The 27,584-nt window shown below is 42.6% G+C and overlaps 1 protein-coding gene across 4 annotated transcripts; it reads left to right on the top strand.

Moving 5' to 3' along the window:
- Window positions 1–2,718: 2,718 nt before the first annotated feature.
- RNF19B (ring finger protein 19B) lies at window positions 2,719–26,929 on the top strand. Of its 4 annotated transcripts, none has more exons than XM_081217329.1 (9): window positions 2,719–3,520; window positions 15,386–15,591; window positions 17,165–17,309; window positions 18,678–18,840; window positions 19,291–19,405; window positions 20,659–20,799; window positions 21,741–21,948; window positions 24,958–25,089; window positions 26,068–26,256. In XM_081217329.1, exons 1-9 carry the CDS (start codon window positions 2,889–2,891, stop codon window positions 26,087–26,089), a joined length of 1,764 nt encoding a protein of 587 aa, XP_081073455.1. In that variant the 5' UTR covers window positions 2,719–2,888; the 3' UTR covers window positions 26,090–26,256. The 4 variants fall into 4 exon arrangements, with proteins under 4 accessions (XP_081073455.1, XP_081073454.1, XP_081073452.1 ...); XM_081217326.1 differs by having other exon boundaries at window positions 2,722–3,520; window positions 26,118–26,929; XM_081217327.1 differs by having other exon boundaries at window positions 2,724–3,520; window positions 17,168–17,309; window positions 26,118–26,929.
- The last annotated feature ends 655 nt before the right edge of the window (window positions 26,930–27,584 follow it).

Genomic DNA, 27,584 nt, shown 5'->3' on the forward strand with positions numbered 1-27,584 from the left:
AGGCTGATCCAGCCTTTGTACCCCTATGCCTTTCTTTCAGGCTCCCTCAGTTCGGAATGTCCTTTCTCTTTCTTACAACTTGTCAACTCTAACTCATCCTTTGAGACCCAATCCAAAGGGCTCTTCTTCAGGACAGCCATCCCTCACCACCTCAGCAAGGCTTACCATGCCCTCCTCTGGCCTGTCACAGCTTTTTGTACATGACCTTATCACTTAGTATCCCAATGACCTGCTTTCTTGTCTGCAATCCCTATTGGACTGTGCTTCATCTCTATGACCATAGTGCCTGGCAAAGAGCCTTCCACAAAGTAAGTATAATAAATGTTTACTGAATGAGTGAATAGACAAGTGAGAATCCTTCTCTCTCATGTCATCTCCCTGAGTCACTGCTCAACTTGTATCAAGTGGAGACACAGAGGAAAAAGTGGGAGGAATTGCTTTAGTCTCTTGATTCACGGGTGATGGATTCAGGAGAAAAAACCCAGTAGAAATGGGGCCATAGCAAAGTCCAGTGGCATTTATGAGAGGTCAGTTTTCTGCCAAAGCACTGATGGTGGCAGCTTTGAGCTGAGGCAGTTTGTTTGGCAACCAGAGCCAAGAAAAGCAAACATTCGGTGCATTGAGCTTTTCAGCAAGCTAGGATTCTGACAGCTGTTTCTGTCAGCTGCACAGGAGGAAGCATCTCAAAGCCAGCTGGGTCTGCCTGGAATCAGGGGTCCCCACCTCCTTCAGCACAAACTGACCCATGGAACAAGGCAGACTTCTCCCCCATCTTTCATCCCTACCACAGGCACACACCTCCTTGAAGGGGGCTCTGCAACCGCTCAGGACATTGGGCACCGAGAACAAAGTCAACAGTGATTATAGGGAACTGTGGCTGAGACAACATCACTTACTAAATAGTCCATGCCTCCCCCGCCCCTACATTTCCCAGCCTCCTTTGCAATTAAATTGGGCCTGTATGACATTTTCTGCCTAATAGTCTGTGAGTGGAAGTAACACGTGTCATTTCCAGGCTGAAGTATTGAACTGATGGTGCACAACCCTCCAGCTCTCTTTCCCCCATTGAGGCAATCCTGAAAGCCTTGGGTTGGGGTGGTAGAGCCCAGACTTCTGAGTGACCCAGAGACAGCCTTGCCTCATAGCAGGCTTTGTATGAGTGGGGAAAATATATCAATGTGTTAAGGCATTGAGATATGAGTTGTTACCACAACAAAGCCTAGCCTACTCTGACCAATATACAGAAATTAATTGTTGTTTAGCCATCCAGCATCAAATCTCCTTCCTCCTTGAGGAGAAACATTTCTCCTCCTTATGGGACTCTTTGGTATTGCCAAATCCAACGGTCATTTCTCTGTTATCTTTCTTCATTTCTCAGCAGGATTTGTCACAATTGACCACTCCCCCCTGGAAACATTTTATCTAGGTGTCTGTGACATCATGCCGGCTTGAGTTTTCTCCTGTCTCACAGCCCCTGCTTCTCAGTTTCCTTTGCTGGCTCCTCTTCCACTGTTTTACCTCATGAGTCTGAACTTTCTCAGGGTTTGTTCCTGGGGAACTTTCTCATGGTTTTAAATACCACCCATGAAAAAGACAGCTGGTTACCTTCCAGTACTCATTCCACCATTCTTTATTAATAACAGAGCACCTATTTTTAGGGGCACATTGTGCCCAGTTAGAAAACTACATGTCCCAGTATGGCCATGTGACGATGCTTTGGCTAATGAGATGTAAGCACAAACGTGCCAGACTTTCCAGGTAGTCTTCTTAAAAGGAAAATATTGTACCTTTCTTCCCTTTTCCCTCCCCACTGTCTGGAATGTGGACCATAATGAGGTGATCTTAAGGTTAGAAACCAAGTGCTGAGGATGGCAGAGCAGCCTTGAACTGTCTACTTTGCGACTTAGTTTTCACAGAGAGAAAAATAAATTTCTATCGTAAGTCATTTTTTTTCTTTTGTTATTTGCAACTGAGTATAATCCTAACTGATACATTCCCATTGCCGTTAAAGTGGCTTGCTTGCCTCGCATTTGTAAGTCTGAATCCAGATCTTCCCCCGGTCAGAGCAGTGGGGAACCAGCAAAAGAAAGGCACTTTCAGGCAAAAAAGATGCTGGGCCTCCTTCCACAAATTGTAAATAACGAAGCTACGGGGAGGTAAGAATGGGAGGTGGGCCTAGGAATAGTTTATTAGCTCACAGAGACCACGGATTGTTAGATTAAGGGATTTGGACTTTGTTCTAGAATTCTCTTGCAGATAGGGGGACCCCGTCTGTCTTATCTAGTAATGCCTCCACTTAACAGATGCTCAATGAATATATTCTTTATTAATTAAAGCTTAATAAACAACAACAAAAGAAGTGCTGGAAGGTGGACCAGCTCGGAGTCACCATCTGATTTACCCTTATCTGCTTTTTACAGATGGAGTAACTGAAGTATCATTTGCTGCAAGTGGCAATCGGCCCATCCTTGAGGAAAGGCAAACCGAAAACTCCACCTTGCGGATGATGGGGGTCAGAGAGAAGGTATTGTAGCAGTTGGGTTACCGTCTCCTCAAGATGGAGGTCCTGGAATCACCTGACCCCGAGGAGGCGGAGCTCCGCTCTAGCACGCCCAGCACGCCCCACCCCGCTCGGCCCCGCCCAGCGCCCCCATCCGGGCGGGGCGGCGCGGGCTGTGAGTTGTCTTCGCGAGGCGCCTGCGCAGTGGGCAGCGGCGCGCGGGGCGGAGGCTTTATAACCGCTTAGTCGCTACCCCTCGCTTTCTGTCTCTGGGAGGGCGGTTGAGGCGGCGGCGGCGGCGGCGGCGGTCGGGACGCCGGCTGAGGGGGCGCTGAGGCGTGAGCTGTGGCGGCGCTGGGCGCCCCTCTCTCCTCGGTCTCTGGGGGCCATGGGCTCCGAGAAAGACTCCGAGTCGCCGCGGTCTACATCCCTACACGCGGCTGCGCCCGACCCCAAGTGCCGCAGCGGCGGCCGGCGCCGGCGCCTCACCTTCCACAGCGTCTTCTCCGCCTCGGCCCGCGGTCGCCACACCCGGGCCAAGCCGCAGGCCGAGCCGCCAACCCCGGCCGCGCCGCCGCCGCCCGCCCCGGCCCCTGCCGCGGCCCAGGCCCCGCCGCCTGAGGCGCTGCCCGCCGAGCCGGCCGCCGAGGCCGAGGAGAAGGCCGCGGCGACGGCGGGGCCCGGGTTAGACGATGAGGAGGCGGCGGAGGGCGGCGGCTCGGGCCCGGAGGAGGTGGAGTGTCCGTTGTGCCTGGTGCGGCTGCCGCCCGAGCGGGCCCCGCGCCTCCTCAGTTGTCCGCACCGCTCGTGCCGGGACTGCCTCCGCCACTACCTGCGCCTGGAGATCAGCGAGAGCCGGGTCCCCATCAGCTGCCCCGAGTGCAGCGAGCGACTGAACCCGCACGACATCCGCCTGCTGCTCGCCGACCCACCACTCATGCACAAGTACGAGGAGTTCATGCTGCGCCGCTACCTGGCCTCGGACCCCGACTGCCGCTGGTGCCCGGCCCCGGACTGCGGGTGAGAGCGGGGGCGTGGCCCGGGCGCGGTGGCCGCGGCCGAGGGGACCTGGGGCCTGGGGCTGGTCACCGCGTGTGACCGGCCCCAGGGGCCGTCCTCTGCGCACCATGTGTGTGTGTGTCCCAGCGTGGAGGGAGAGGTGAGGGATGACCAGGGGGAGGGAGAGCCAGGCGGCAACTGCGGCGAGCCGGTAAGCGCTAACCATCCGCACGCCCAGAAGAGTAGGGTAAACGCACCCAACACCCCACCACTGCCCGAGGGCTTGAAGTGGGGGCTGAGCAGCCGGTGAGAAGGGAGCTGTCCATCAAGTCAGGAGGCTGGGAGAGGCCGTTTTTGGTCGGGTGAATGCTCCTCTGTCCAGAGGTAGGGGATATGTCTTAATGAGGATGGGGAGGGGATATCTGGCAAAGGATGGAATAAGAATATCATTCTGAGGGGGCAGCGCTTTGGAGGGGTGTGTCCATTTGGCTAGGGGCATACTCTGCAGCGTTTCAGGAGAAGGGGTGTTCTTTCTGCCCACCACTGCTGAAAGTTGGAATGCAGGTGACTGAAATGGCACTAACGGGAAAGGACAGCTCCCAGGCAGCGCTCGGGGGGCACCCTGGGCATTGTGGTGTGTCTTCTGTGCCACGCTATTGGGGGGCCCCCTGTGGTTCTTACACTGCTGTCTTGGGCAGGGTGCAGAGTGGACAGACCCTTTCTTTGTCCAGAGAAGCAACGGGGCACTGAAAAGGATGCCCAGAGGTTGACATGGTAGGAGAAAATGTGTTTCCCAGCTCCTCTGATCTTGAGTTTTTGACGATGCACCATGTATGCCGGCTTTTTAAGGTCAGTGAGAAAATAGGCAGTAGATGCAGAGACATAATACTACCAGATTTCACCATCTGAAGCATTCAGTGGACACCGCCCCCTACCCCTGACCCTTACCTTTTAAAATCTGATTGTGTTACTGTCAGTACATCCCATGAACGATTGCGTGCAGCAAAGAGGGGCGTCAGACTGTGCCGTTACCTGCTCTGCGACCTTGGACAGATCATTTTATTCTTGTGTGTCATGCTTTGAGGACAAAAAGATGCTAGGGACTCCTAGTAAAAAGCTGAGTGTTCGTTTCTTTCAAAGGAGTTAAGAAAGGCTCTTAATTGTAGCCTATATATCAAGGCTGTTTTAAGATTTCCATGATTCTGCTATTTGTCTCCTTCAAAAGAAGCCGACTTAGAGTGTCTAGGGGAGTAAGATGAGTTATTTTCTTCTATTTTTCTGTTCTGACAAACTTGTTTAGAGAAGGATGTGTTATTAAGCTCACTGAGTTGAGGTTTCTAAATTACTTTGAAGTGTTGTGGTCAAAGGTTGGGGCATTTAACTATGGTAGGTCACTTTCACTTTCAGTTAATAAGTGTCAGAAAGAACCTCATAGGCTCTTGGAAAAGTTTGCTTATATCTGGAGATCTGGTGATCTCTACCTAGCCTTAAGAGGTTAATTTACATGGTATTGAAATTTTACAGACACTACTGATCTATTTTCTGAACCAAAGGAATATTTACTTAAGAGAACACTGCTTGGTTAACTTTGGAATAGTATATTAACTCCTTTTTCAGATGTGAATTTCCTTGAATTTTAACTGAGAAATGTGGCATCACTGATTCTATTTCTGGAAAAGTTCTCTTTTTGTTTTTATTTCTCTGAAGTCAATCTCTGTCTTTGCTCACATCAATAAAAATGGACAGGAATTAATTTACAATCTTGATGATGACAACTCTAAACCATTACTGATTTGGAAGTTATTAAAAAATTAGGCCATTTCTTATTTTAGCCAAGTATTGGATTACTACCATCCAGAGGTTTTTTTTAATTAGTTAAAAAACTATAACAAGTTTAATATAATCTTTAAATGTGTTATCTGTTGGTTTAAAGAAGGTGAAGTCTGGGAAAAGCAAGCAGGCTAGCATCTGAGTATCTATGTGTCAGGCATACATAATTTAATTTGATCCCTGCAACATTGTAAGATAGATTTGATCTTGTTTTACAGATAAGGAAACTGAAGTTTAAATGAATTGAGTGACTTGTTTAGGGTCATATAACTAGTGGGTGGTGGAATCAGGCTTGGAACACTGGTCTTAACTCCAACCAAGGCCAGTATTCTTTTCTCTCAAAGAATAAAAAGCTTTAAAAAAGCATAGGCTTATCAGCATTATTGGGGATGCTACTGTTTGGGTCATTTCATCAAGTGTGGCCTAAGGACAATGTTGAGAGAGCCAAAAATGCTAGAATCTGGTTTCTCTTCTGATTTTACCTACTTTAATTTTCTTACCTGAAATAGGCCTAATCCTTTCCTTACTTGAGAGGCCTAATTGATATTTTCAGAGTGTTTTGATAATTCAGTTGAAGGTGTTAGATAAACAGGGAGTAACTTTAAATTTCTATCACTTCCCAAATAGGTGGGGATGTGGCCAGTGGTTTTGCCACCTCTTCTTAATGTCATGAGAAAAATAGCTTGTTTTGTTTTGTTTTGTTTTAATCAAACTGTTCTATTCTTCTGGGTCAGGTAAAAATCATGGATGAGAACTAGAAGAGAAGCCTAAGACCCCAGTTGTGTCTTCTCATACCTGACCATCTTTACTGCCTGCAGATTAAGTTCCTGCCAGCCAAATTTATCAAGTTCTTTTTTGCTCTCTGTGTGTATATGTGTGTATTTGGCAGGGTGAGGGGAGCATAGAAGTGATCTGATCGTTAGTTTTACTGTGATTACTCATGATAATAAGAACACTATATGTTAAACGATTCATTATTTGTTTATAAAATATTTGTGGAACAGAGAAAAGAATCTTGAATTTTTCTTTTTTCATACTTAAATACAATTTTATTTTATTCATAAATAAGGGAACTGATTTCTATGGGAAAACACTCACATTATTATTAATATTATTAAGTACAATATTACCAAGTGCAATTTTTTTTTTTTTTTTTTTTTTTTTTTTGCTGTGCGAGACTGTGGGATCTTAGTTCCCAGACCAGGGATGGAACCCGGGCCCACGGCAGTGAAAGCACCGAGTCTTAATCACTGGATTCCCAGGGAATTCCCACCAAGTGTAATCTTTAAAACATACTTTCAAATGAAATAAAATTAACTCAGAATACAGATAAATGACATTTTTATAGTCCTTTATAATCTTCAGACTGTAACTTCATTCAGAAATAATTTCATTTTAGTTTCATACAGGTAGATGGTGGTAAACTCGTTTTATAAAAGAGAAGCCAGTTCAGAAAAGTTTAAGTGTGGGACCCAGTGTCTCACAGCTGATAAATGGTACAGTTGATATGCTACCCCTTAGAGTCTCTACTTAAGCACAAGGTCTTTTCATAAACCTCCAAATCATGTAAACATGTAATGTTTTCCTCTCAAGTGCCCTGTTGCCTATCTTTAAACCCCTTCAGAATCTGTAGAAGACTGAGGGGTGAGCAAAGGAGACGACAGAATATTTCCTGGCATACAGGGGGCAGATCTTCTGTACAGGTGAACAGGAGATAAGGCTGTCTTGACCTAAGTTCTTTGTGCAGGTCCACCACTCCAGCCTCTCATTGCTGCCTCTGTCTCCTGCAGAGACCCCCGTCCCACCTGACCCCAGAAGGTAGTATCACTTATTGGCCCTCCTAGATAACTGGGCTGGATTATCCCATAAACAGGAAGCTTCTGATTGTCTCTTAACACTTTTATGAGGGAAGAGCAAGCTCCCTGAGTAAGACAGATTTCTCAGTCAGTGAGGGAGGATTTTTCCTTTCTGAAGCCTTCCTGAACCTCTTCTCTCTCTCCTTTTCTTAAAAAATATAATTAATTAATTTATTTTTTTAAAGGTGGAGATGGGGAGCTTTTTTAAAAAAAAGTTCATTTATTTTGGCTGCTCCGGGTCTTAGTTGCAGCACGTGGGATCTTCGTTGCAGCATGCAGGCTTCTTCGTTGCAACATGTGGACTTCTTAGTTGCGGCATGCATGTGGGATCTAGTTCCCCAACCAGGGATCGAACCCGGGCCCCCTGCATTGGGAGCGTGGAGTCTCACCCACTGGACCACCAGGGGAGTCCCCTGGACCTCTTTTCTTAATTTAGCTCTGTACCTTCATTTTCATAACTCTTTATTCCCCCTACAATGCCCCTCGCCATTTACATCATCCTACAGCCCAATATGTCTTTTTCATATTTGCCAGAGTACTCATTCTAAAGTGGAGCATTTTATATCATTGCCCTGCTTAAAACTGCTCATACCTGACCTACAAGATGACTTCTTATGTCTTTAAGAACTTATTCTTTATATGATCTATCCTTATTATTTAAGACCCTTTATGGTCTCCAACCATCTTTTGATCTTATTTTCTATTTTTCACCAACATCAATATTTCCCAAGGTATAGGCATTACTATTGAAAAGAAAAATGTTTTATGATTGAATAAGCTTGGGAAATGTTGGATTGAACAAAATAAAGCAACTCTATTTCTGAACCCCTTAGACCCTTTAAAAAATACTAATATACACTGTAAATCTTGTTAATGCTAATATGCAAATCTTCAGTCTGGTATAATTTCAGTAAACTGAGATCACCAGAAAACATGTTTTGTTTTGTTTTGTTTCGATGACGTCTTTAAAGCATACCTGAAACTTTCCCTATTTGCAGTTTTCTAAATTCCTTTAATAGTTATTCTGTCCTGCCTTCTGTTACTGTCCTTATTTAACACTAAATCTTGTGCTCTGAGTAAATTGAGAGCTCCTCTAGACTAGGATATCTATATTCCAACTTTTTCTACAACTCTGAACAAAATCTTTCAATCAGGTCCCAGAAGAATGGGATGAATAGTTAAATTTTTGATACGGGAGATAAAGAATACAAACACCACAGTTTTGAGAGGAGAAACAGATAAGAGGAGGGTGTGCAAGAAGAGGACAGACAAGTAATCATTAAACAGACACTTAACAAGATCATATGGTGTTGAAACTTAGGTGAGTACTGGGTATTACAAAAAGGACTTAGACATGGGCCTCTTGACAGGGAGTTTGGCCTGGTAGAGGAGACAGATAGGTAAGTAGGAAGATAATTATAAATGCAATGTAATATATACTAAAGAAAATACAAGTGTTCTTAGAAGATGGATGAAAGGTTTTGCATGATGGTGTCAATAAAGACTTCGTGGAGGAGATGATATTTGATCAGGACTTGAAGAGTATGAGTAGAAATTTATACCAGACAAAGATGAGGGTAGAGAAAAAGGTGTCTTAAGCCAGAATGTTATGAGCAAATGCATGGAGGTATAAAAATTCAAGACTAAGTCTGGAGTCTCGCTTGGTTAGCCTCTGGATATACAATATGGGGAACATGATCTGGGAAGTGACTTGAGATCCATCTGAAAAGGTAGATTGGATTCAGATTTATAGGTCTATCTATGCCATGCAAAGAAGTGTAAGTTTGAAGGACTTTTTTCTTTTTTGTTGAAGGATTTTAAGCAAAAGAGTAACATCATGATAGATAAACTTCTGGAACTGGAATTTGGATTGGAGTAGGGAATAAAGAGACTGCAGTCTCTTGCAGTTGTCTGGTCAAGAGATGACATGGGTTTGAACTAGCACAGTAAAAAGGAAGATAGTAATAGTATGGCTCATTGTGACAACTTGGCCCATGTTTTCCACCCTTATATATGCTCAGAGTCTGTTTGTAAATGATTATATGGCCTGGAACGGTGAAGTATAGACATAATATAGGAACGCATTTCTTTAACTCCCAGGGTTTGTTGGAGCATAATCAAATTCATACTATTGGGAATGTTTCCCACAGGGCTGGAGTAAGGTAATGCTGTGGTCTAGCTTGTCACACATTATAATGTTTCTCAAGATAGGAAATTAACAAAATTAATAAAAGTTGTATGAACTTAACGGGGGGAGGAAAGGATGCTTCTGTGTTCTTAGCATCATGCAATTTCCTACACCTTCCATTTAGCTTCTCATTAGCAGAACTGAATGCTCTGTTCAGCTAAGAAGGCAGAGTAGGAGAGAGGCTCCAGTGTAGGACATGGAAGAGAGGGAACAAGATAGTCAAGGCAGTTTTGGTCTCAAGGATGAAGGGTTTTTCTTGACTGCCTGGGGTAGAAGATTGCCCTATTCAGAATTGAGGCGTTTGCTCAGCAAAGGGGCTTAAACAGGATTTTAGGATTAAGTTATAGTACTTGACATAAAGAAAGCCAATAGATGCATGGATAAGTTTAAAAGATTGCTTTAGGAAAAAGTAATGGCCCAGGGGAAGAGCTAAATGACCCGGGGAAAGTAAAAAACCCAAACAGGAGAGGGTCTCTATCATTCATTCAACACAGTTATTTTAAGCATGAATCAGTGTGCTAGACCCTGGAGATTAAAAGATGGTTGATACTTTTCCTTGTGTAGTCTGGTTGGGGAAGCATACATATAAACAGATAATTACAATATAAGGTGTTAAGTATTGTAAAGTAATTATGCACAGACACAGAGTGGGCAACCAACTGCCTGGAGAGGTTAAGTGGATTTTATAGAGAGGATGACATTTGAGCTGGTTCTTAAATGGGTAAGTATTTGCCAGGACAAGAAGTAAGGAGAAGGCGTTCCGAGGCTGAAAGGAATAGAATATGCGAAGGCCAAGAAGTAGGACAAAACGCGCTGTTTATCTATACCATAACTTTTGGGACAAAATCTCAAATGCAGTTTGTTTGTTTTTAATAAATTTATTTATTTATTTATGGCTGTGTTGGGTCTTCGTTGCTGCACACGGGCCCTCTCCAGCTGCGGCGAGCCGGGGATACTCTTTGTTGCAGTGCGTGGGCTTCTCATTGCGGTGGCTTCTCTTGTTGTGGAGCACGGGCTCTAGGCCTGTGGGCTTCAGTAGTTGTGGCGCGCAGGCTCAGTAGTTGTGGCTCGTGGGCTCTAGAGCGCAGGCTCAGTAGTTGTGGCGCGTGGACTCAGTTGCTCCATGGCATGTGGGATCTTCCCAGACCAGGGCTCGAACCCGTGTCCCCTGCACTGGCAGGCAGATTCTTAACCACTGCGCCACCAGGGAAGTCCTCAACTGCAGTTTTAAAACATGTTCAGTTTTGTTTTTTTAATAGAAATTTATTTTTTATTATTTATTTATTTTATTTATTTTTGGCTGCGTTGGGTCTTCATTGCTGCACGCGGGATTTCTCTAGCTGCGACGAGCGGGGGCTACTCTTTGTTGCGGTGCACAGGCTTCTCATTGCGGTGGCTTCTCTTGTTGTGGAGCACAGACTCTAGGCGCGTGGGCTTCAGTAGTTGCGGCACTTGGGCTCAGTAGTTGTGGCTCACGGGCTCTAGAGTACAGGCTCAGTAGTTGTGGCACACGGGCTTAGTTGCTCTGCGGCATGTGGGATCTTCCCAGACCAGGGCTCAAACCCGTGTCCCCTGCATTGGCAGGCGGATTCTTAACCACTGCGCCACCAGGGAAGTCCCAAAACATGTTTAGTTTTAAAACATGTTTAATTTTAAAACATGTTTAGTTTTAAGACTCGAAGAATGCAAGCACCTATACTTCCATTTTAGGGATAGAATCTAAGGTTTGGAGATTTTAATTAGCTCAGTGTCGTGCAGTACGAGTCAGGGGCAAGGAGCCCAGACCAGGCACCCAAAAACAGGAATGCCAAGTCTCGTGCCCTGAGTAATTCTCTGTCATGGTAATAGGTTGCTGGGGGTTCTTGAGTATTTGGGGTTATTTTACTTCCTTGGAACCAAATTCCACACCCCAAATTGACATTGTCAATACTATCAAATGTTCTTTGAAAAAAAAGAAGAATCTGTTAATAAATATTTACTCCCACCATGTGAGGTAGGAATGGATCATGAAATGCTCAAGGTTTCCTGACTGGCAGTCTATCCAATATGTATTGTCAGAAGTTGACTTAATACTTTTCTGAGATCATCCAGTACCTTTCTCATTTAACACAAAATAGCAAGCAAGTCACTTTCTTCAGGAGAAACGTTTTTTTTCTTTAGTAGTTATTTTACAACTAGGTGGGATAAATTTGCTCAGAACTCCTACAGGATATGAATCATTTGCATTCATACATACATTGACCTCTTCTCACTTTGCTCTTTCTGAGAAGAGTTTTAATACAGCCTGTATTATGTAACATAGATGATACCTTGTCATCGGTAATTTCAGTGTCATTCTCAAATCAGCTTGCAGAATCTATGATGAACCTGAGAACTTAAGTTGCTATCGTGAACATCTAATGTACAATCAAATAAGCAAACAAACCATAGAATAAATCTAAGAAAATGTTATTAGTCTTTTGTTTAAGCTGTTTGAGGTCTTTGACTATTGGAGTAGAACATGGAATAGGTGACAAAGCCCCAGTGGCAACACCTAAGCCTGAAATCACTGACCTGTCTAAAAATTGTTTGAACTTTCACAACTGCTGTCCTCCATTCTTCATTTGTTTGTTTAAATTACTTTTTTTTAAAAAAAGAATTATTTTGAACAGGTGTCTACTTGTTAGTCTGTGCATTTAGTTGAAATTTTTAGAATTAGTCAGAAAGGCTAATAGTTTGTAAATATATTGGATTGTTTGTAGGAAAGTAATTCTTGGTAAATAAACATGAATTATAAGAAGCAGTTGATACTGGTGCTGATAGATTCTGAATTGTCCATCTTTACTAAGAATATGTGTCAGAAGGGATTGGGGGGAGATATGGCCATATTCTATGTTAATTCATAAGATAGATGAGTGGTATTCTTCGATTCTGGAACCTGTCAAGAAAGAAGAGATTTCAAGGTATACATTCAAATTGGGGAAAAAAATTTTTTGGAAAGATAAAATGAGCTTTCAGTAGAAGTTGATCACAAACCCATCTGTGTTCACTGTCTCTCAGTCTGCCATCAGACCAGCTTCACTATGAAACTTAAAAATGAAAAAGTATTGAAATCATAAAACTCCTAAAAGAAAACATACGCAGAACACTCTTTGACATAAATCATAGCAATATTTTTTTGATCTGTCTCCTAAAGCAGAGGAAATAAAAGCAAAACTAAATGGGACCTAATAAAACTTAAATGCTTTTGCACAGCAAAGGAAACCATTGACAAAGCAAAAAGACAAACTACCGAATGAGGGAAAATATTTGCTAATGATATGACTGATAAGAGGTTAATACCCAGAATATATAAGCAGGGAGAGGGTGTGGAGAAAAGGGAACCCTCTTGCACTGTTGGTGGGAATGTAAATTGATACAGCCACTATGGAGAACAGTATGGAGTTTCCTTAAAAAACTAAAAATAGGGCTTCCCTGGTGGTACAGTGGTTAAGAGTCCACCTGCCAATGCAGGGGACACGGGTTCAAGCCCTGGTCCGGGAAGATCCCACATGCCGCGGAGCAACTAAGCCCATGCTCCACAACTGCTGAGCCCGCATGCCACAACTACTGAAGCCCGTGTGCTTCTCTGCAACAAGAGAAGCCACTGCAGTAAGCCCGCGCACTGCAACGAAGAGTAGCACCCGATCGCCGCAACTAGAGAAAGCCCGCACGCAGCAATGACGACCCAATGCAGCCAAAAAAAAAAAACAACTAAAAACTAAAAATAGAACTACCGTATGACCTAGTAATCCCACTACTGGGCATATACCCTGAGAAAACCATAATTCAAAAAGAGACATGTACCACAATGTTCACTGCAGCACTGTTTACAATAGCCAGGACATGGAAGCAACCTAGGTGTCCATCGACAGATGAATGGATAAAGAAGATGTGGCACATATATACAATGGAATATTACCCGGCCGTAAAAAGAAATAAAACTGAGTTATTTGTAGTGAGGTGGATGGACCTAGAGTCTGTCATACAGAGTGAAGTAAGTCAGAAAGAGAAAGACAAATACTGTATGCTAACACATATATATGGAATCTCAAAAAAAATGGTTCTGATGAACCTAGGGGTGGGACAGGAATAAAGATGCAGATGTAGAGAGAATGGACTGGAGGACACAGGGAGGGGAAAGGGTAAGCTGGGATGAAGTGAAAGAGTAGCACTGACATATATACGCTACCACATGTAAAATAGATAGCTAGTGGGAAGCAGCTGCATAGCACAGGGAGATGAGCTCAGTGCTTTGTGATCACCTAGAGGGGTGGGATAGGGAGGGTGGGAGGGAGGCACAAGAGGGAGGGGATATGGAGATATATGTATACATATAACTCATTTATTTTGTTATACAGCAGAAACTAACACAACATTGTAAAGCAATTATACTCCAATAAAGATGTTAAAAAAATTTTTTTAATAAAACAAAAACAAAATATATAAGCAGCTCATACAAATCAACATCAAAAAAATTTTAAAAATGATCCAATTGAAAAATGGGCAGAAGACCTGAATAGACATTTCTCCAAAGAAGACATACAGATGGCTAACAGGCACATGAAAAGATGTTCAACATCATTAATCATCAGAGAAATGCAAATTAAAACCACAATGAGACATCACCTCACACCTGTCAGAATGGCTATCATCAAAAAGTCCACAAAAAATGTTGGCAAGGATGTGGAGAAAAGGGAGCCCTCATACACCATTGGTGGCAATGTAAATTGGTACAGCCATTATGAAAAACAGTATAAGGTTTCTCAAAAAATTAAAAATAGAACTACCCTATGACCCAGCAATTCCACTCCTGGGTATTTATCTGAAAAAAGAAAAAAAAGACCAACACAAATTCGAAAAGATACATGCGCCCCAGTGGCAGCATTATTTACAATTGCCAAGATATGGAAACAACCTTAAATGTCCATCAACAGATGAGTAGATTAAAAAGATATGGTATATATACACAATGGAATACTACTCAGCCATTAAAAAAATGATATTTTGCCGTTTGCAACAACATGGATGAACCTGGAGGGTATTATGCTCAGTGAAATAAGTCAGACAGAGAAAAAAAAAATACTGGATGATATCACTTATATGTGGAATCTAAAAAATAAAACAAACTAGTGAATATAATAAAAAAGAAACAGAGACACAGAAATAGAGAACAAATTAGTGGTTACCAGTGGGGTGAGGGAAGGAGTAAGGGACAGGATAGGGGTAGGGGATTAAGAGGTACAAACTACTATGTATAAAATAAATAAGTTACAAGGATATATAGTACAACAGAGGGAATATAGCCAATATTTTATAACTATAAATGGAGTATAACCGTTAAAAATTGTGAATTACTGTGTTGTACACCTGAAATTTATATAATGTTGTACATCAACTAAACTGCAATTTTTAAAAAGTGTACTTGCTTTAGTTTTTGCTCTTGTACTTTATTTTACAAATGTTCTATCCTTTAAACAAATTCTAATTTCTCTAAATATATCAAATCATCAAAAGGAAATAATTTTGTACCCTTATTTATGAAACTTGCTGGGACAAACTGCTCCTAAAGCATCTTAAACTATGACTGAATACATGCTAGAAATTCAGGCTGGACTTCCCTGGAAGTCCAGTGGTTAAGACTCCACACTTCCACTGCAGGGAGCACAGGTTCGAACCCTGATTGGGGAACTAAGATCCTGCATGCTATGCAGTGCGGCCAAAAAAAAAAAAAAAAATTCAGGCTAAGTATGATATTTTCCCCTACTTTTTCAGGAGATAAATGATATGTGTTTTTAGAATCTCAAGAAACAATTTACTTTCTCACACAGAATGTTTTACAGTTTGTTAGGTGTGCTTGTGCATGTGTTATTTGTTATATGTGTTTTCTTTCCTCTGCATCGTATTAAGTGGTGGGGGTACCACACAGTGTTACCCCACTGGGACTGATGCATGTCTTAACTTACTTATATCTCTTCCTATTTCCTTACCCAGGTATGCTGTTATTGCCTATGGCTGTGCCAGCTGCCCAAAGCTGACCTGTGAGAGGGAAGGCTGCCAGACTGAGTTCTGTTACCACTGCAAGCAAATATGGCATCCAAATCAGACATGCGATATGGCCCGTCAGCAGAGGGCGCAGACATTGCGTGTTCGGACCAAGCACACTTCGGGTCTCAGTTATGGGCAAGAATCTGGACCAGGTATGAGTTGGCATTGTCTCATTTGTCTCTTTATTGGTATTTCATAATGTGGGCCCAAAGGGAGAGATTACCTTTCTGTATAACTCAAGGATTAGAGAGCAGAGACTATTTGGTTTTTGTTTGTTTGTTTTTATAAATTTATTTTTATTTATATTATTTATTTTGGGCTGCATTGGGTCTTCGTTGCTGCACTCGGGCTTTCTCTAGTTGCAGAGAGCAGGGGCTACTCTTCGTTGCGGTGCATGGCCTTCTCATTTCAGTGGCTTCTCTTGTTGCGGAGCACAGGCTCTAGGCATGTGGGCTTCAGTAGTTATGGCACACGGGCTCAGTAGTTGTGGCTCACAGGTTCTAGAGCGCAGGCTCAGTAGTTGTGGCGCATGGGCTTAGTTGCTCCGCGGCATGTGGGATCTTCCTGTACCAGGGCTTGAACCTGTATCCCCTGCACTGGCAGGCGGATTCTTAAGCACTGCGCCACTAGGGAAGTCCCAAGTGCAGAAACTATTTGGTAATACTTTCAACACTGTATTTGGTATGTAGCTTCTCTCTCTGACCATTTATAGGTTGTTCAACCCAGGTGAAATTGGAATAAAGCAAAACTGAATTCTGTACTTTCTACCTTCTTAGTAATATGTCTCAGATTGGAGAGCAGTTGGGTCCTTCAGCTAGGGGCTTTTTCAGAACTTTCACTGTGAGCAGAAAGACGTTTAGTATTAAAACTGTACTGTTTTCCTACTAGCTTTAAGTACATCACTGGTTTGGGAAGTAGGGTACAGATTTAAGGAAAGGAAATAATATTAGTATGGATTAATGATTAACCTTAAAAGGAGGAATATCACACATTCAGTTCCAACCTTGACATGTCAGAGTGAACCTCTTTTAAAATGTCAGTGGTTTTATTGCCTTTTATAAGTGTGCTTTATTTCACTGATGTCATTTGAAAGAAGCTAGTAGGAAAGATTTTACCATTCACTTTTTCCTGGCACAGTATAATCTCCTAAATTCTCTTTGTAATAGGATAGTTCCTAGCTTGCTGTGAAAATTACCAGGTGTATGCTACATAGCATACTCAATTGTTTGTAGGTTTTGAATTTTAAAGTATTATGGGAAGGTACTGTGAATTATGTTAACAGCAAATCACAGTGATACTTGTACCTGAGAAATGAGTTTCCTGAACTAAAATTTTTCAAGACTTAAAGCCAAATGCGGGCTGCAGACTATTCTTCCTGTAGGACTGTGCTTTTAATTCTGCCAGCCTGTTGGCTGCTGAAATTCCATTTTTCTTGGAACCATCTTTCTCTCTAGGGAAGTCTCCTTGCTCAGAGTGTGGCTGTAGTGCTGTGTAAGATGCCAGATTGAGGAATAGGCAGCTCTGTATGAGACAGGATCCATTTTATGAAATTTCCTGAGGTCTAGACATAGCCAGCCTTCCAGTGAAGTGGGTTGCACAATTTGGAATCCTCAGTCAAGAATTCTTGACTGCCTCTTCATTTCTTGCACATACTCCTAGGAATAATAAAATCAAACGAGGTTTAACTAGGGATATTTTTCTACCCATTCTTTCCCCCCCACTTAGCAGATGACATCAAGCCATGCCCACGATGCAGTGCTTACATTATCAAGATGAATGATGGAAGCTGTAATCATATGACCTGTGCAGTGTGTGGCTGTGAATTCTGTTGGCTTTGTATGAAGGAGATCTCAGACTTGCATTACCTCAGGTGAGATGAGAAAGTGTCTATTGTTTTTATAGTCTTGTTCTCTTACTGATTTAGGGAAAAGGATGTCAAAGAAACATCGTTGTCTGTCCTCTCATTACAGCATAAGGAAGCTGTAAAAAGTTCCTCTGAAACACCCTTCCAATCATGTTTTTCTCCAGCTCAGCAACTTCCAGTGACTGTTTTCCATTACCTTCCAGACAGAGTTCAGTTTCCCTAGCATGGCTTTTAAGATTTTCTGCAGTCTGGCCCCAATATACCTTTTTCCATTTTGCTTTCATAAATGCTATGTCCCAGATTATCTGTGTCTCTTCTGTGTTATCTTACCTCCATACTTCTTCATGTTCTTTCCTTCACCTGGAATGCTTTCTAATCACCTCACGCCCCAGCAACCCCCTTTTATCTCAACTGTTCAGTTCTCATTCAGCCTTCAAGGGCCACTTTAAATGCCATTCCATCTCTGATGCCTTCCCCCAGTTTTTTCTGCCTCATTCTTCTTTACTGACATTCTTTAAATGTTCTATAAACATCATCATGACTTTTACTTCATTTATGTGTCGAATTTTGTTGAACTATATTAAGAGTCTTCAGGCCAGTATTACCTTTTTACAGTTCCTTGGATGTAGTAGTCATTAAAATATTGTCCTGAAGGAGTTAATATTTACAAACTTAACATTCATTGTGTGGATGAAACATTTTCATTTCCAATTTAGCAAACATTTGATTACTTACAGTATACCAATTATTGGGGGCACAGGGGTGCGTAAGACATGATCCCTACTTTCAAAATTACTTACTCTATCTAGTAGAGAAGACAGTACAAAGGGAGTGGGCAAAAGTGGTTGGACTCAGAAGGGCTGAGTGTAAAAGTAGCCAAACTCAGAGTATGAAACTGTCATAAAGGGTATGATGAAGTCTTTTTATATCCTGTCCCAGGAAGGTGGTTTGCAGTATCTACATATGCCGAGAAAACTATGCAAATCAGAGAGAGTTCATTAGCTGCAGGACACAGTATGTCTAGATGAGATGTCAAGTGCATAGACTATGCAGGATCCCACGTAGTATCACTCAGAGAAGTAGGTTCAGTTTGGTGCGTTAGAGAGGACAGAGTGCAGCAGAAAAGAACGGAAAAGAGGTTTCAAGTCTGGAGGCCTGCCTTTACGATAAAAGAAAAAAAAAGTAAAGAGCCAGAACTCTTAATAGTCTAGCCTTGTCCTTTACTCCCCCTCATGTAATAAATTCATTTCTTGTAACCTCTTGTAACCATTAATCACTCCTATAGAAAAGAAGGCTCTTGCTCTTATCAAGCTCTCTGATGACAATAGCTGCATTTGTAATATTGACATTAACTTCAGCATGTTTCCTCTGTAGCCCCTCTGGCTGTACATTCTGGGGGAAGAAACCATGGAGCCGTAAGAAGAAAATTCTTTGGCAGCTGGGCACATTGATTGGTGCTCCGGTGGGGATATCCCTCATTGCTGGCATTGCCATTCCTGCCATGGTCATTGGCATTCCTGTTTATGTTGGCAGGAAGGTAAGATATGTTGAGTTCTGTGCATGTTCCATCTTCAGGTTTGTTGGTAAAGGTTTGAAGGAAATGGGGAGGAGCTTATGTTTCAGAGCTGCCTGAAAACCAGCTGGTTCTTAAATAAAAAGAATTTCTTAAATGGATTTTCATAAATCCCCAAGAGATCTGAAAGTTCTTATTAACATCCCGGGCCTGGTTTGTCTCAGTGACTTAAAGGTAAAATGCTTACTTCACTCCCCTGAGTTACTTTGTCTCTTCTTATATTAACTTTTTCTGTATTCGTTTATATCATCCTGGTCTGAGTTAGATTAAAATGTGAGAAAGATGTCTCTTTGACATGGGGCAATATGTTTTAATATAGGTAACTTATAAGGGAATATTCACTTATCCTTTTTCTCCCTAGCAAAAAGATTGATGTCCTAACCTGCTGACCTGGATTTTCTTTCTTATTCTTAGATTCATAGCAGGTATGAGGGAAGGAAAACCTCCAAACATAAGAGGAATTTGGCTATCACAGGAGGAGTGACTTTGTCGGTCATTGCATCCCCAGTTATTGCTGCAGTTAGTGTTGGTAAGAAGCTAGCCAGGACCATGACTCCTCCCCTTACACGACCCACTCCCATCAGCTTTCTGGCCCCGCAGTTTTGCCAGCTGGCCAGATGTTTCACCCTGGATGCTCCTGCATTTTATGTCAGACCCACCTTGGGAGTTTATTAGGCACCATTATTATTATCAGCCACACTAAGTATCAGAGTTTGGGATCTTTCATTCGTAAGTTAGTGCCTAGAACTCCATCTGGCACATAAAAAAGATTGAATTAAAAAATATTACTTTGGGCTTCCCTGGTGGCGCAGTGGTTGAGAGTCCGCCTGCCGATGCAGGGGACACGGGTTCGTGCCCCGGTCTGGGAAGATCCCACATGCCGCAGAGCGGCTAGGCCCGTGAGCCATGGCTGCTGAGCCTGCGCATCCGGAGCCTGTGCTCTGCAAGGGGAGAGGCCACAACAGTGAGAGGCCCGCCTACCGCAAAAAAAAAAAAAAAAAAAAAAAAAAAAAAAAAAAAATATTACTTTAAGGCCTAGTTTTTCACCTTTCCTCTTCTTTCTCCATTTGCCACAGAACCCACAAAGCAAAATTACTTTTGATTTGCTTAATGCCTCACAGTATTTAGGGAGGCATGAGGGTCTGTTTTAGAATAATAATAATATAATATTTTCTGAGACTCTCCATGTGCCAGGAGCAGGTCTGAGTCTTTTGCCTGTATTAATTTATTTAATCCTCACAGCAGCCCAGTTGTAACAGAAAGGTGCAGTAATTTGCCCAAGGTCACTTAGCTGGGACATGAATTAAGGCAGTCTGACTTCAGAGTCTGGGCTTTTAACAACTAAGCCATTCTGCCTTCCACAGCAGCAAGATTTTGGAATTAACACTCTGGGGGGATCCTAAACCCTAGGAGTCGCTTATTTAATGTTTGATTATTGATTGGTTCTTGGATTAGCACTTCAGCAGTGAATGGAAGGGGGAAGATGAAAACAATATATATTTACTGTGCTGAGCACTGTACATACATTGATCATTGGCAACCTAAGGAAGATATGTCCAAGGTTATAACAGCTGGTAAATTGGAGACAGGATTCTAATCCAGGCCTTTCTGATTCCAAGTCCAGTCATCATTCTGTTGGACCAGGCTGCCTCTTTAGCATAGCTATCTTCTGTCTTTCCTTGGCCCTTTATAAAGTGGTTTGTCTGTGTTCAGCCCTGGGAAGGAGAATTCAGGGCAGCTGCAACCTGATGGCCTGCTGACATGTTTCCTTATCTTCCCCAGGTATTGGTGTCCCTATTATGCTGGCTTATGTTTATGGGGTTGTGCCCATTTCTCTCTGTCGTGGAGGTGGCTGTGGAGTTAGTACGGCCAATGGAAAGGGAGTGAAAATTGAATTTGATGAAGATGATGGCCCAATCACAGGTAAAAGGAGAATTTTAATTTCCCTTTGAATTTATGGAACACAAGATAAAAGTCAGTAAAATTCAGCACATTTTACAGAGAGATTGACATTGGATTACATTGGCTAATGAGCTTTATAGGAGGTAAAGTATTTTTAGCTTTTCATTTCTTTTTTCCAGAGTTATTAGGTTAATTCCCCTGGTACTTGCCTCTGTGTGGCAGGTACAAACTAGTAGGACTCCAAGTAACTCTAAGTATGCTGGTAATAGTAAATTACATAATTATAATTATAATAAAGTCTTATATCTGCATGGTACTTTATAATTTTCAGAAGACTTACACAGTTATTATTTTCACTTGGCTTTTACAACAGCTCTGAAGAGAGAGGGCCAGGGCTGTTATTATCCCCAATTAATCGGAACTTATTTAAGCCTTTGTCTCAACATCTGTTAAATGGGTTTAAGAGCTTTTGCGGAGCTGGAACTATAGCAAGTCTTCTGGCTTATACTTTGATGTTGTTTCCACTTTACCATATTAACTAACCTGGGACACAGAGATCCCCAAAGGTCTTTCAAGCTTCCTACTAGAGTCAGCACATGACCTAAGTGTATTTTGAAATTTTCATGTTTAATTAGATGACATCTATAGTGTAATGGAAAGAATGGGAGACTTAGAATCAGATTGTAGTTTCGTGTGACTAGCCACAGACCAGGCATTTAGTTCTAAGCTTTTGTTTCCTCACCTAAAATTGGGGCTATTCCTAGTTATTGGGAAGATTACATGTGAGCATATGTTAAAACACCAGATATGTGGTGGCTGCCTGTAGTAGCTATTCATAAAGTGAATAAACGAGTATTTTTCTACATGAATATTCTCTGCTCTGAAGAGTCATTGCAGGAAAATGCCAGACTCTGTTTTGATGCTGTGCTATCATCAATTGAAATGTTTGGTTCCATCCCCAGTGGCAGATGCCTGGCGAGCCCTCAAGAATCCCAGCATTGGGGAAAGTAGCATTGAAGGTCTAACCAGCGTATTGAGCACCAGTGGAAGCCCTACGGATGGACTCAGTGTTATGCAAGGTCCATACAGCGAAACGGCCAGCTTTGCAGCCCTCTCAGGGGGCACACTGAGTGGTGGCATTCTTTCCAGTGGCAAGGGAAAATACAGCAGGTAAGCAATTTCTGACAGAACCAGTTGGAATTATAAGAAGTAACGTATCATATTGAGCCATTTCTCTGTGCCAGACATGTCTCATATAGCATCTCATTTTGATTTAATCATCAATGGTGTTTTTTTGTTTTGTTTTGTCTTGTTTTAACTTTTACAATTAGAAAATAGGCTAGAAAGGTTAAGCGACTTAAAGTCTGTGTTTCTTCCCACTGCACCATAGTGGCTCCATGTAAAGAATAATTTTTTTTTAACACAGTAATCCTGTGTTCCTGGCCAATCTCTCTCTCTGTTTTTGTTTTTGTTTTGTTTTTTAAAAATGTTTATTTATTTAGGCTGCGCCAGGTCTTAGCTGCAGCACACGGGATCTTTAGTTGCAGCATGTGAACTCTTAGTTGCGGCATGCATGTGGGATCTAGTTCCCTGACCAGGGATCGAACCTGGGCCCCCTGCATTGGGAGCACAGAGTCTTAGCCACTGGACCACTAGGGAAGTCCCAATAAAGGATAATCTTGACTTCAGATCCTCCCTCTACTACGTTAGGCTGCCTCCATCAGGAAGGGGAAGTATGCATTTTTATAGAATTCCCAAGACTGTGTCCTCCGTTAGGCTTATCACTGGCTTTTAGTTGAACAGCATTTATACTGTATCTTGTTGGCTTATTGGTGCTGTGATCCTTAAAACCTTCCTATTCTGATTCCCATTTGATAGATAAGGTAAATCAATTCTATAAACTTGTGTTGAGAATATGTAAAGCTTTATGACTAAAAAGGTTATGACTTGGTTGGTCGTTGTACCAGTTAGAAAAAACAGAACATATTCAGAGGAGCATAGCAGATGTTACACGAGAAGCAGTTATTTGAACGCACTGGAGAAGAGAGCCCTGGGGAGGGGTAAAGGTGCTACAAAACCAGGTAGGGAGGTAGGGGAGATGCTTGCCTTCAGATATCTGAAGGGCCTTGAACTGGAAAAAAGGATTAAGAGTTCTGCCTCATGCCAAGAGATAGATTAAGACGATTTGGCAGAAGCTAGAGGGAAACTAATTTTGTTTCATTATAGAGACTATAGGAAAAATCTATATAAAGTCCAAAGAAGGGATGGATTACGTTAGTAGATACGGACCTGTCTATCCCTGGAAGTGTTTAAAGTGAGACCAGAGGGCCATTTGGCTATTAGAAGGAGTCAAGCAACAGATGGCAGATGGACTGGATCCCACACCTGAGTGCTTGTCAGTTACCTGGGAGCCTTTTAAAAATAGATGTCAGCACCCTATCCCAGAATTAATAAATTAAAATCTCCCAGCTTCTCTTCTAATCTCCTAGGGATCTGTGGGGGGTTTTTTTGTTTTTTTTTTTTGCGGTACGCGGGCCTCTTACTGTTGTGGCCTCTCCCGCCGCGGAGCACAGGCTCCGGACGCGCAGGCTCAGCGGCCATGGCTCACGGGCCCAGCCGCTCCGCAGCATGTGGGATCCTCCTGGACCGGGGCACGAACCCGTGTCCCCTGCATCGGCAGACGAACTCTCAACCACTGCGCCACCAGGGAAGCCCCCGGGATCTGTGTTTTGAAAAGGTTCCCCAGGTGATTTTAGCATAGCCATTGCACAGACTAGCATCTGCAAACCACCTAAGGTGATAGATGTCCTTTGTGAAAGGCCTCTTCCAATTCTAACTGTGATTCTATGGCAGAGCTGAAACTAGGACCCAGGTCTCTGACTCAATGTACTTTCCATTGCACTGCCTCATTTTCCTGAGCCATGGCACACTTTTGAAGGGCATCTAAGGCTGGAGCAGCAGAGCAACGACTCAGGCAGCAGGATGGAGGTTGATTGAATGTGCAGCTGCAGGCTGCTGCTGACCTGTCTGCATTTCATGACTCTGGTTGTCTCTTGTTAGGGGATCCCGCCAGCACATGCTGGAGAATTCACTGCTGTGCTTTCTTAAAACCAACACCCCTGTAAATAAGCAGACATAATTGGAGACTGACTTGCTGAAACTGCAACTTAGCCAGTCCAGCTGTTCCAGTACTGTGAAAGCCATTTATAGGAAGTGAATGAGTCAGATGGGTTTGGCTGTGAAACCCATTATGAGGAAATACTTAAGTGTGCAACCAAATGATATTGGAGTCAAGAAAGGAAAAGCTATGGGTCCTCTGAGACACCACTGGGAAAGTTTGCTGCTCTTGTCGGAGGTTGACTCTTATTATGTCCTTTAAGCTTATAGGCTGGGGGTAATTTGATTGCTAAATGTTTAAGTTCCTAGTATGTGCAAGACATGGAGGGTAAAGTGTGAATGAGGTGTGGTCTCTCCTTTTTTGGAGCTCACAGATGACTGGGAAAGAGATGCATAAATTGATTTAATAAATAGGTAGGTGCTGTGGGAGCACTTCGCAGGAAGTGACTGGTTTGATAGAAGAATGAAGGGAGATGATACTTCCTTTGTTGTTAAGGACTGAGTATGAGTTTGTCACATAGAGAAGGGAAACTTCCAGAGAGAGGGACTAGTATATGCAAAGTCATAGAGGTATAAGATGTGTATAGGTGTGTAAGGAAAGAAAAAAATTCAGTGTGATTTTGATTTAGGACCTATGGTGAGAGATGGAACTGGAGAGAGAGCTTGGAGGCAAATCAGTAGACCTTAAATGCCTGTTGGCAAGAGGGAGCCAAGAGAGGGCTGTTAGAGTGATCAGGTTTTTGTCCACGTTGGCACTGATCTGGAAGTTGTTTGACTTGGACTTAGGGCTACTGGAAAGAGAGCCCAATTGCAGTTACCCACTGGGGAGCTGTTGAGGGCCTGAAGTTAAACAGTAGCAGTGGGGATGGAAAGGAGGGGACGATTTCAATAGATAAATTTAAGAGAGAAGATGTGTGGGCATCTGTTTGAGCTATTTGACATTTGGAGAAGATCAGATCAACTCAATTAGCAAGAGAAGAATGGAAGAGGTATGTGCCAGGAAGCAGACTGTCTTGGAATACCCAGGTCTCGCATTAACTTAAACGTCCCCTCTTTACACAGGTTAGAAGTCCAAGCCGATGTCCAAAAGGAAATTTTCCCCAAAGACACAGCCAGTCTTGGTGCAATTAGTGACAACGCAAGCACTCGTGCTATGGCCGGTTCCATAATCAGTTCCTACAACCCACAGGACAGGTATGTGAACAGTCAGAAGCCTAGGAGAGGTTGCATTTTTTTGATTGGGTTTTCGCCCTAGAAGCTCAATGCCTCATGTTAGGGCTCTGTGTACCATCTAGTGTGATACATAGTGTGTATACCCTGTGAATTCATCGAGCAAGTTCTTGGTATGGGAGTATTTGGCATCTCTTGATTGATTTTTCTTGTTAGCACTTGATTTTTAGAGGTTCTTTCTTTCTTCCTTTTCTATTTCCTTTTTTTTCCTTTTCTTTTCTTGGCTATTGCAACAGTGTAATTATTCACGTGGAACTGAAGAGCTAGATGGTGTCCATTGATGTATGTATGTGGCTCTATGGTTTCTGCTCTCATGTTGCTCTTTGCTTGATGTGGCTCCTGTAGGCTATTTATATTTGAGAAGCTAGTGTATCTGGTATGGTGTGACTGCAGCACTCCCTACTGGAGAGATTCTGGTTTCTTCTGATTGTGGCAGAGAAGTAAAAAGCTGTGACTCTTCTTTCACTTTCATATTTTGAGTAAGATAGTGTGAGGCTCCGAACCTTAGTTGAATTTTGGAAGCTCATTTTTAGTTGTTTAAAGAAATTGGCAGAATAACTAATAAGGACCTACTGTATAGCACAGGGAACTCTTCTCAATACTCTGTAATGACCTATATGGGAAAAGAATCTAAAAAAGAGTGGATATATGTATACATATGTATAACTGATTCATTTTGCTGTACAGCAGAAGCTGACACAACATTGTAAATCAACTATATATACTCCAATGAAAATTAAAAAATAAAGAAATACAGAAATTGGCAGAGATGTTTGTGTTTGTGTGTGTATTTTAAATCAACAAAAAGATCTAATTGTTCTTCTGCATCTTATTTAAGTGTTAGGTTAAATTTTATTTTCTCTAAAAGTGAGCTCTATTCTACTATTTACCTACATTTTCGGACTTTCTAATCCTGAACCCACAAACTGCTTTTACCAACAGGTATAGCATGACCCATGCATGATTCAGCAAAGTGGATTTTGTCTCCACAGAGAATGCAACAATATGGAAATCCAAGTGGACATTGAAGCCAAACCAAGCCACTATCAGCTGGTGAGTGGAAGCAGCACGGAGGACTCACTCCATGTTCACGCACAGATGGTGGAGAATGAAGAAGGTGGTGGTGGCGGTGGCAGCAATGAAGAGGATCCCCCCTGCAAACACCAAAGCTGTGAACAGAAAGACTGCCAGGCCAGCAGACCTTGGGACATCAGCCTGGCCCAGCCCGAGAGCATCCGCAGTGACCTGGAGAGCTCTGATACGCAGTCTGATGATGTGCCAGACATCACCTCGGATGAGTGCGGCTCCCCTCACTCCCAAGCTGCAGCCTGCCCCTCAACACCCAGAGCCCCAGGTGCACCGAGCCCAAGTGCCCATATGAACCTCTCTGCCCCAGCTGAGGGGACGACTGTCTTGAAGCCGGAAGATGCAGAAGCCAGAGTATGAAGTGGAATAAATGCTCCTGTTCTGAGAAGCACACTTGTAACTGCATCTTTTGGAATCTTTTTTGGGGGGCAGGGATTTACATATTTTATTTCAAAGATTCTCTGGTCACAGGTTTTCCCCAGGGAAATTCTGAGAAATTTGCAATTTCTTACCAGAGGAAACATGGAAACTTTACCCTTAGTTCCACCCCCATCCCCTTTGCCCCCCCACCCTTTTTTAGTTTTAATTTATTGGTTAAACTGTTGGTGGCCATCTGTGAGGTGTGTCAAAGAGTGTACAGATGTATGTGTGTATATTGTATGTATACTAACATATTACTGAAGGACACATTTTAATAAAGATTTCTGTCGTAATTCAACTCCTCTCATTTTCCTTGGCTTGGATAGTTCTCCAGAGCCAAGTGTTTGAAACAGACCACTACATCTTTAACAGTCTCTAGATCTAAGCTTTCCTAATCCCAGGAAAGAAGGATGGTATTCTAACCAGACTGCAGTGGAGTCATCTGTAAACCAATGACTCCTAGTATGACAGGAAGCAAAGCCAAGCTTGATTTGGACTGTGTAGTCAGACTGAAGAATTAGCTGAGTCAACCAGATAGAGAAGCTGGAGATTAAAATGAGCCTTGTTTGCCCTCTAGAGGCAGCTGTGCAGTTTTCCTTATTTACCCCTTTCTGCATTATAGTCACTATTAGAAACGTGCTTCAGAGGAGGGAAGGGGTATCAGTTCCAGTGGCTCTTCAGAAATTCCAGTGAATGTTGCATGGTTATAAGTTGGGGAACAGAGTATTCTTACTGGATAAAGAAATGTACCCGTTCTGCATAATCACCAAGCAATATCCTAGGTGTTTGTTATGCTCCCAGGTACACATTCCCTGTTCCAAAAAACTCTCTAGTTTTGCCAATCTAGTTTAAGTAAGAGGGACTAAAGAATCTGACTAGGATTTGTAATGAAAGGAGAGAGGAGGCATGCCATCAAAATCACAACATATTTAATTTTATCTGATCTTATAATT

Source organism: Mesoplodon bidens, assembly GCF_964165515.1.
Source record: "Mesoplodon bidens genome assembly, chromosome: 2".
NCBI classification, from domain to species: domain Eukaryota; kingdom Metazoa; phylum Chordata; class Mammalia; order Artiodactyla; family Ziphiidae; genus Mesoplodon; species Mesoplodon bidens.

What these genes read in the sequence shown, in the direction of transcription:
- RNF19B (XM_081217326.1), top strand. Translation starts at nt 2,889, where the DNA reads ATGGGCTCCGAGAAAGACTCCGAGTCGCCGCGGTCTACATCCCTACAC. An exon ending in TCAGACTTGCATTACCTCAG is followed by an intron (nt 17,310 to 18,677) that starts GTGAGATGAGAA and finishes TTTCCTCTGTAG; the next exon opens with CCCCTCTGGCTGTACATTCT. An exon ending in CTGTTTATGTTGGCAGGAAG is followed by an intron (nt 18,841 to 19,290) that starts GTAAGATATGTT and finishes TCTTATTCTTAG; the next exon opens with ATTCATAGCAGGTATGAGGG.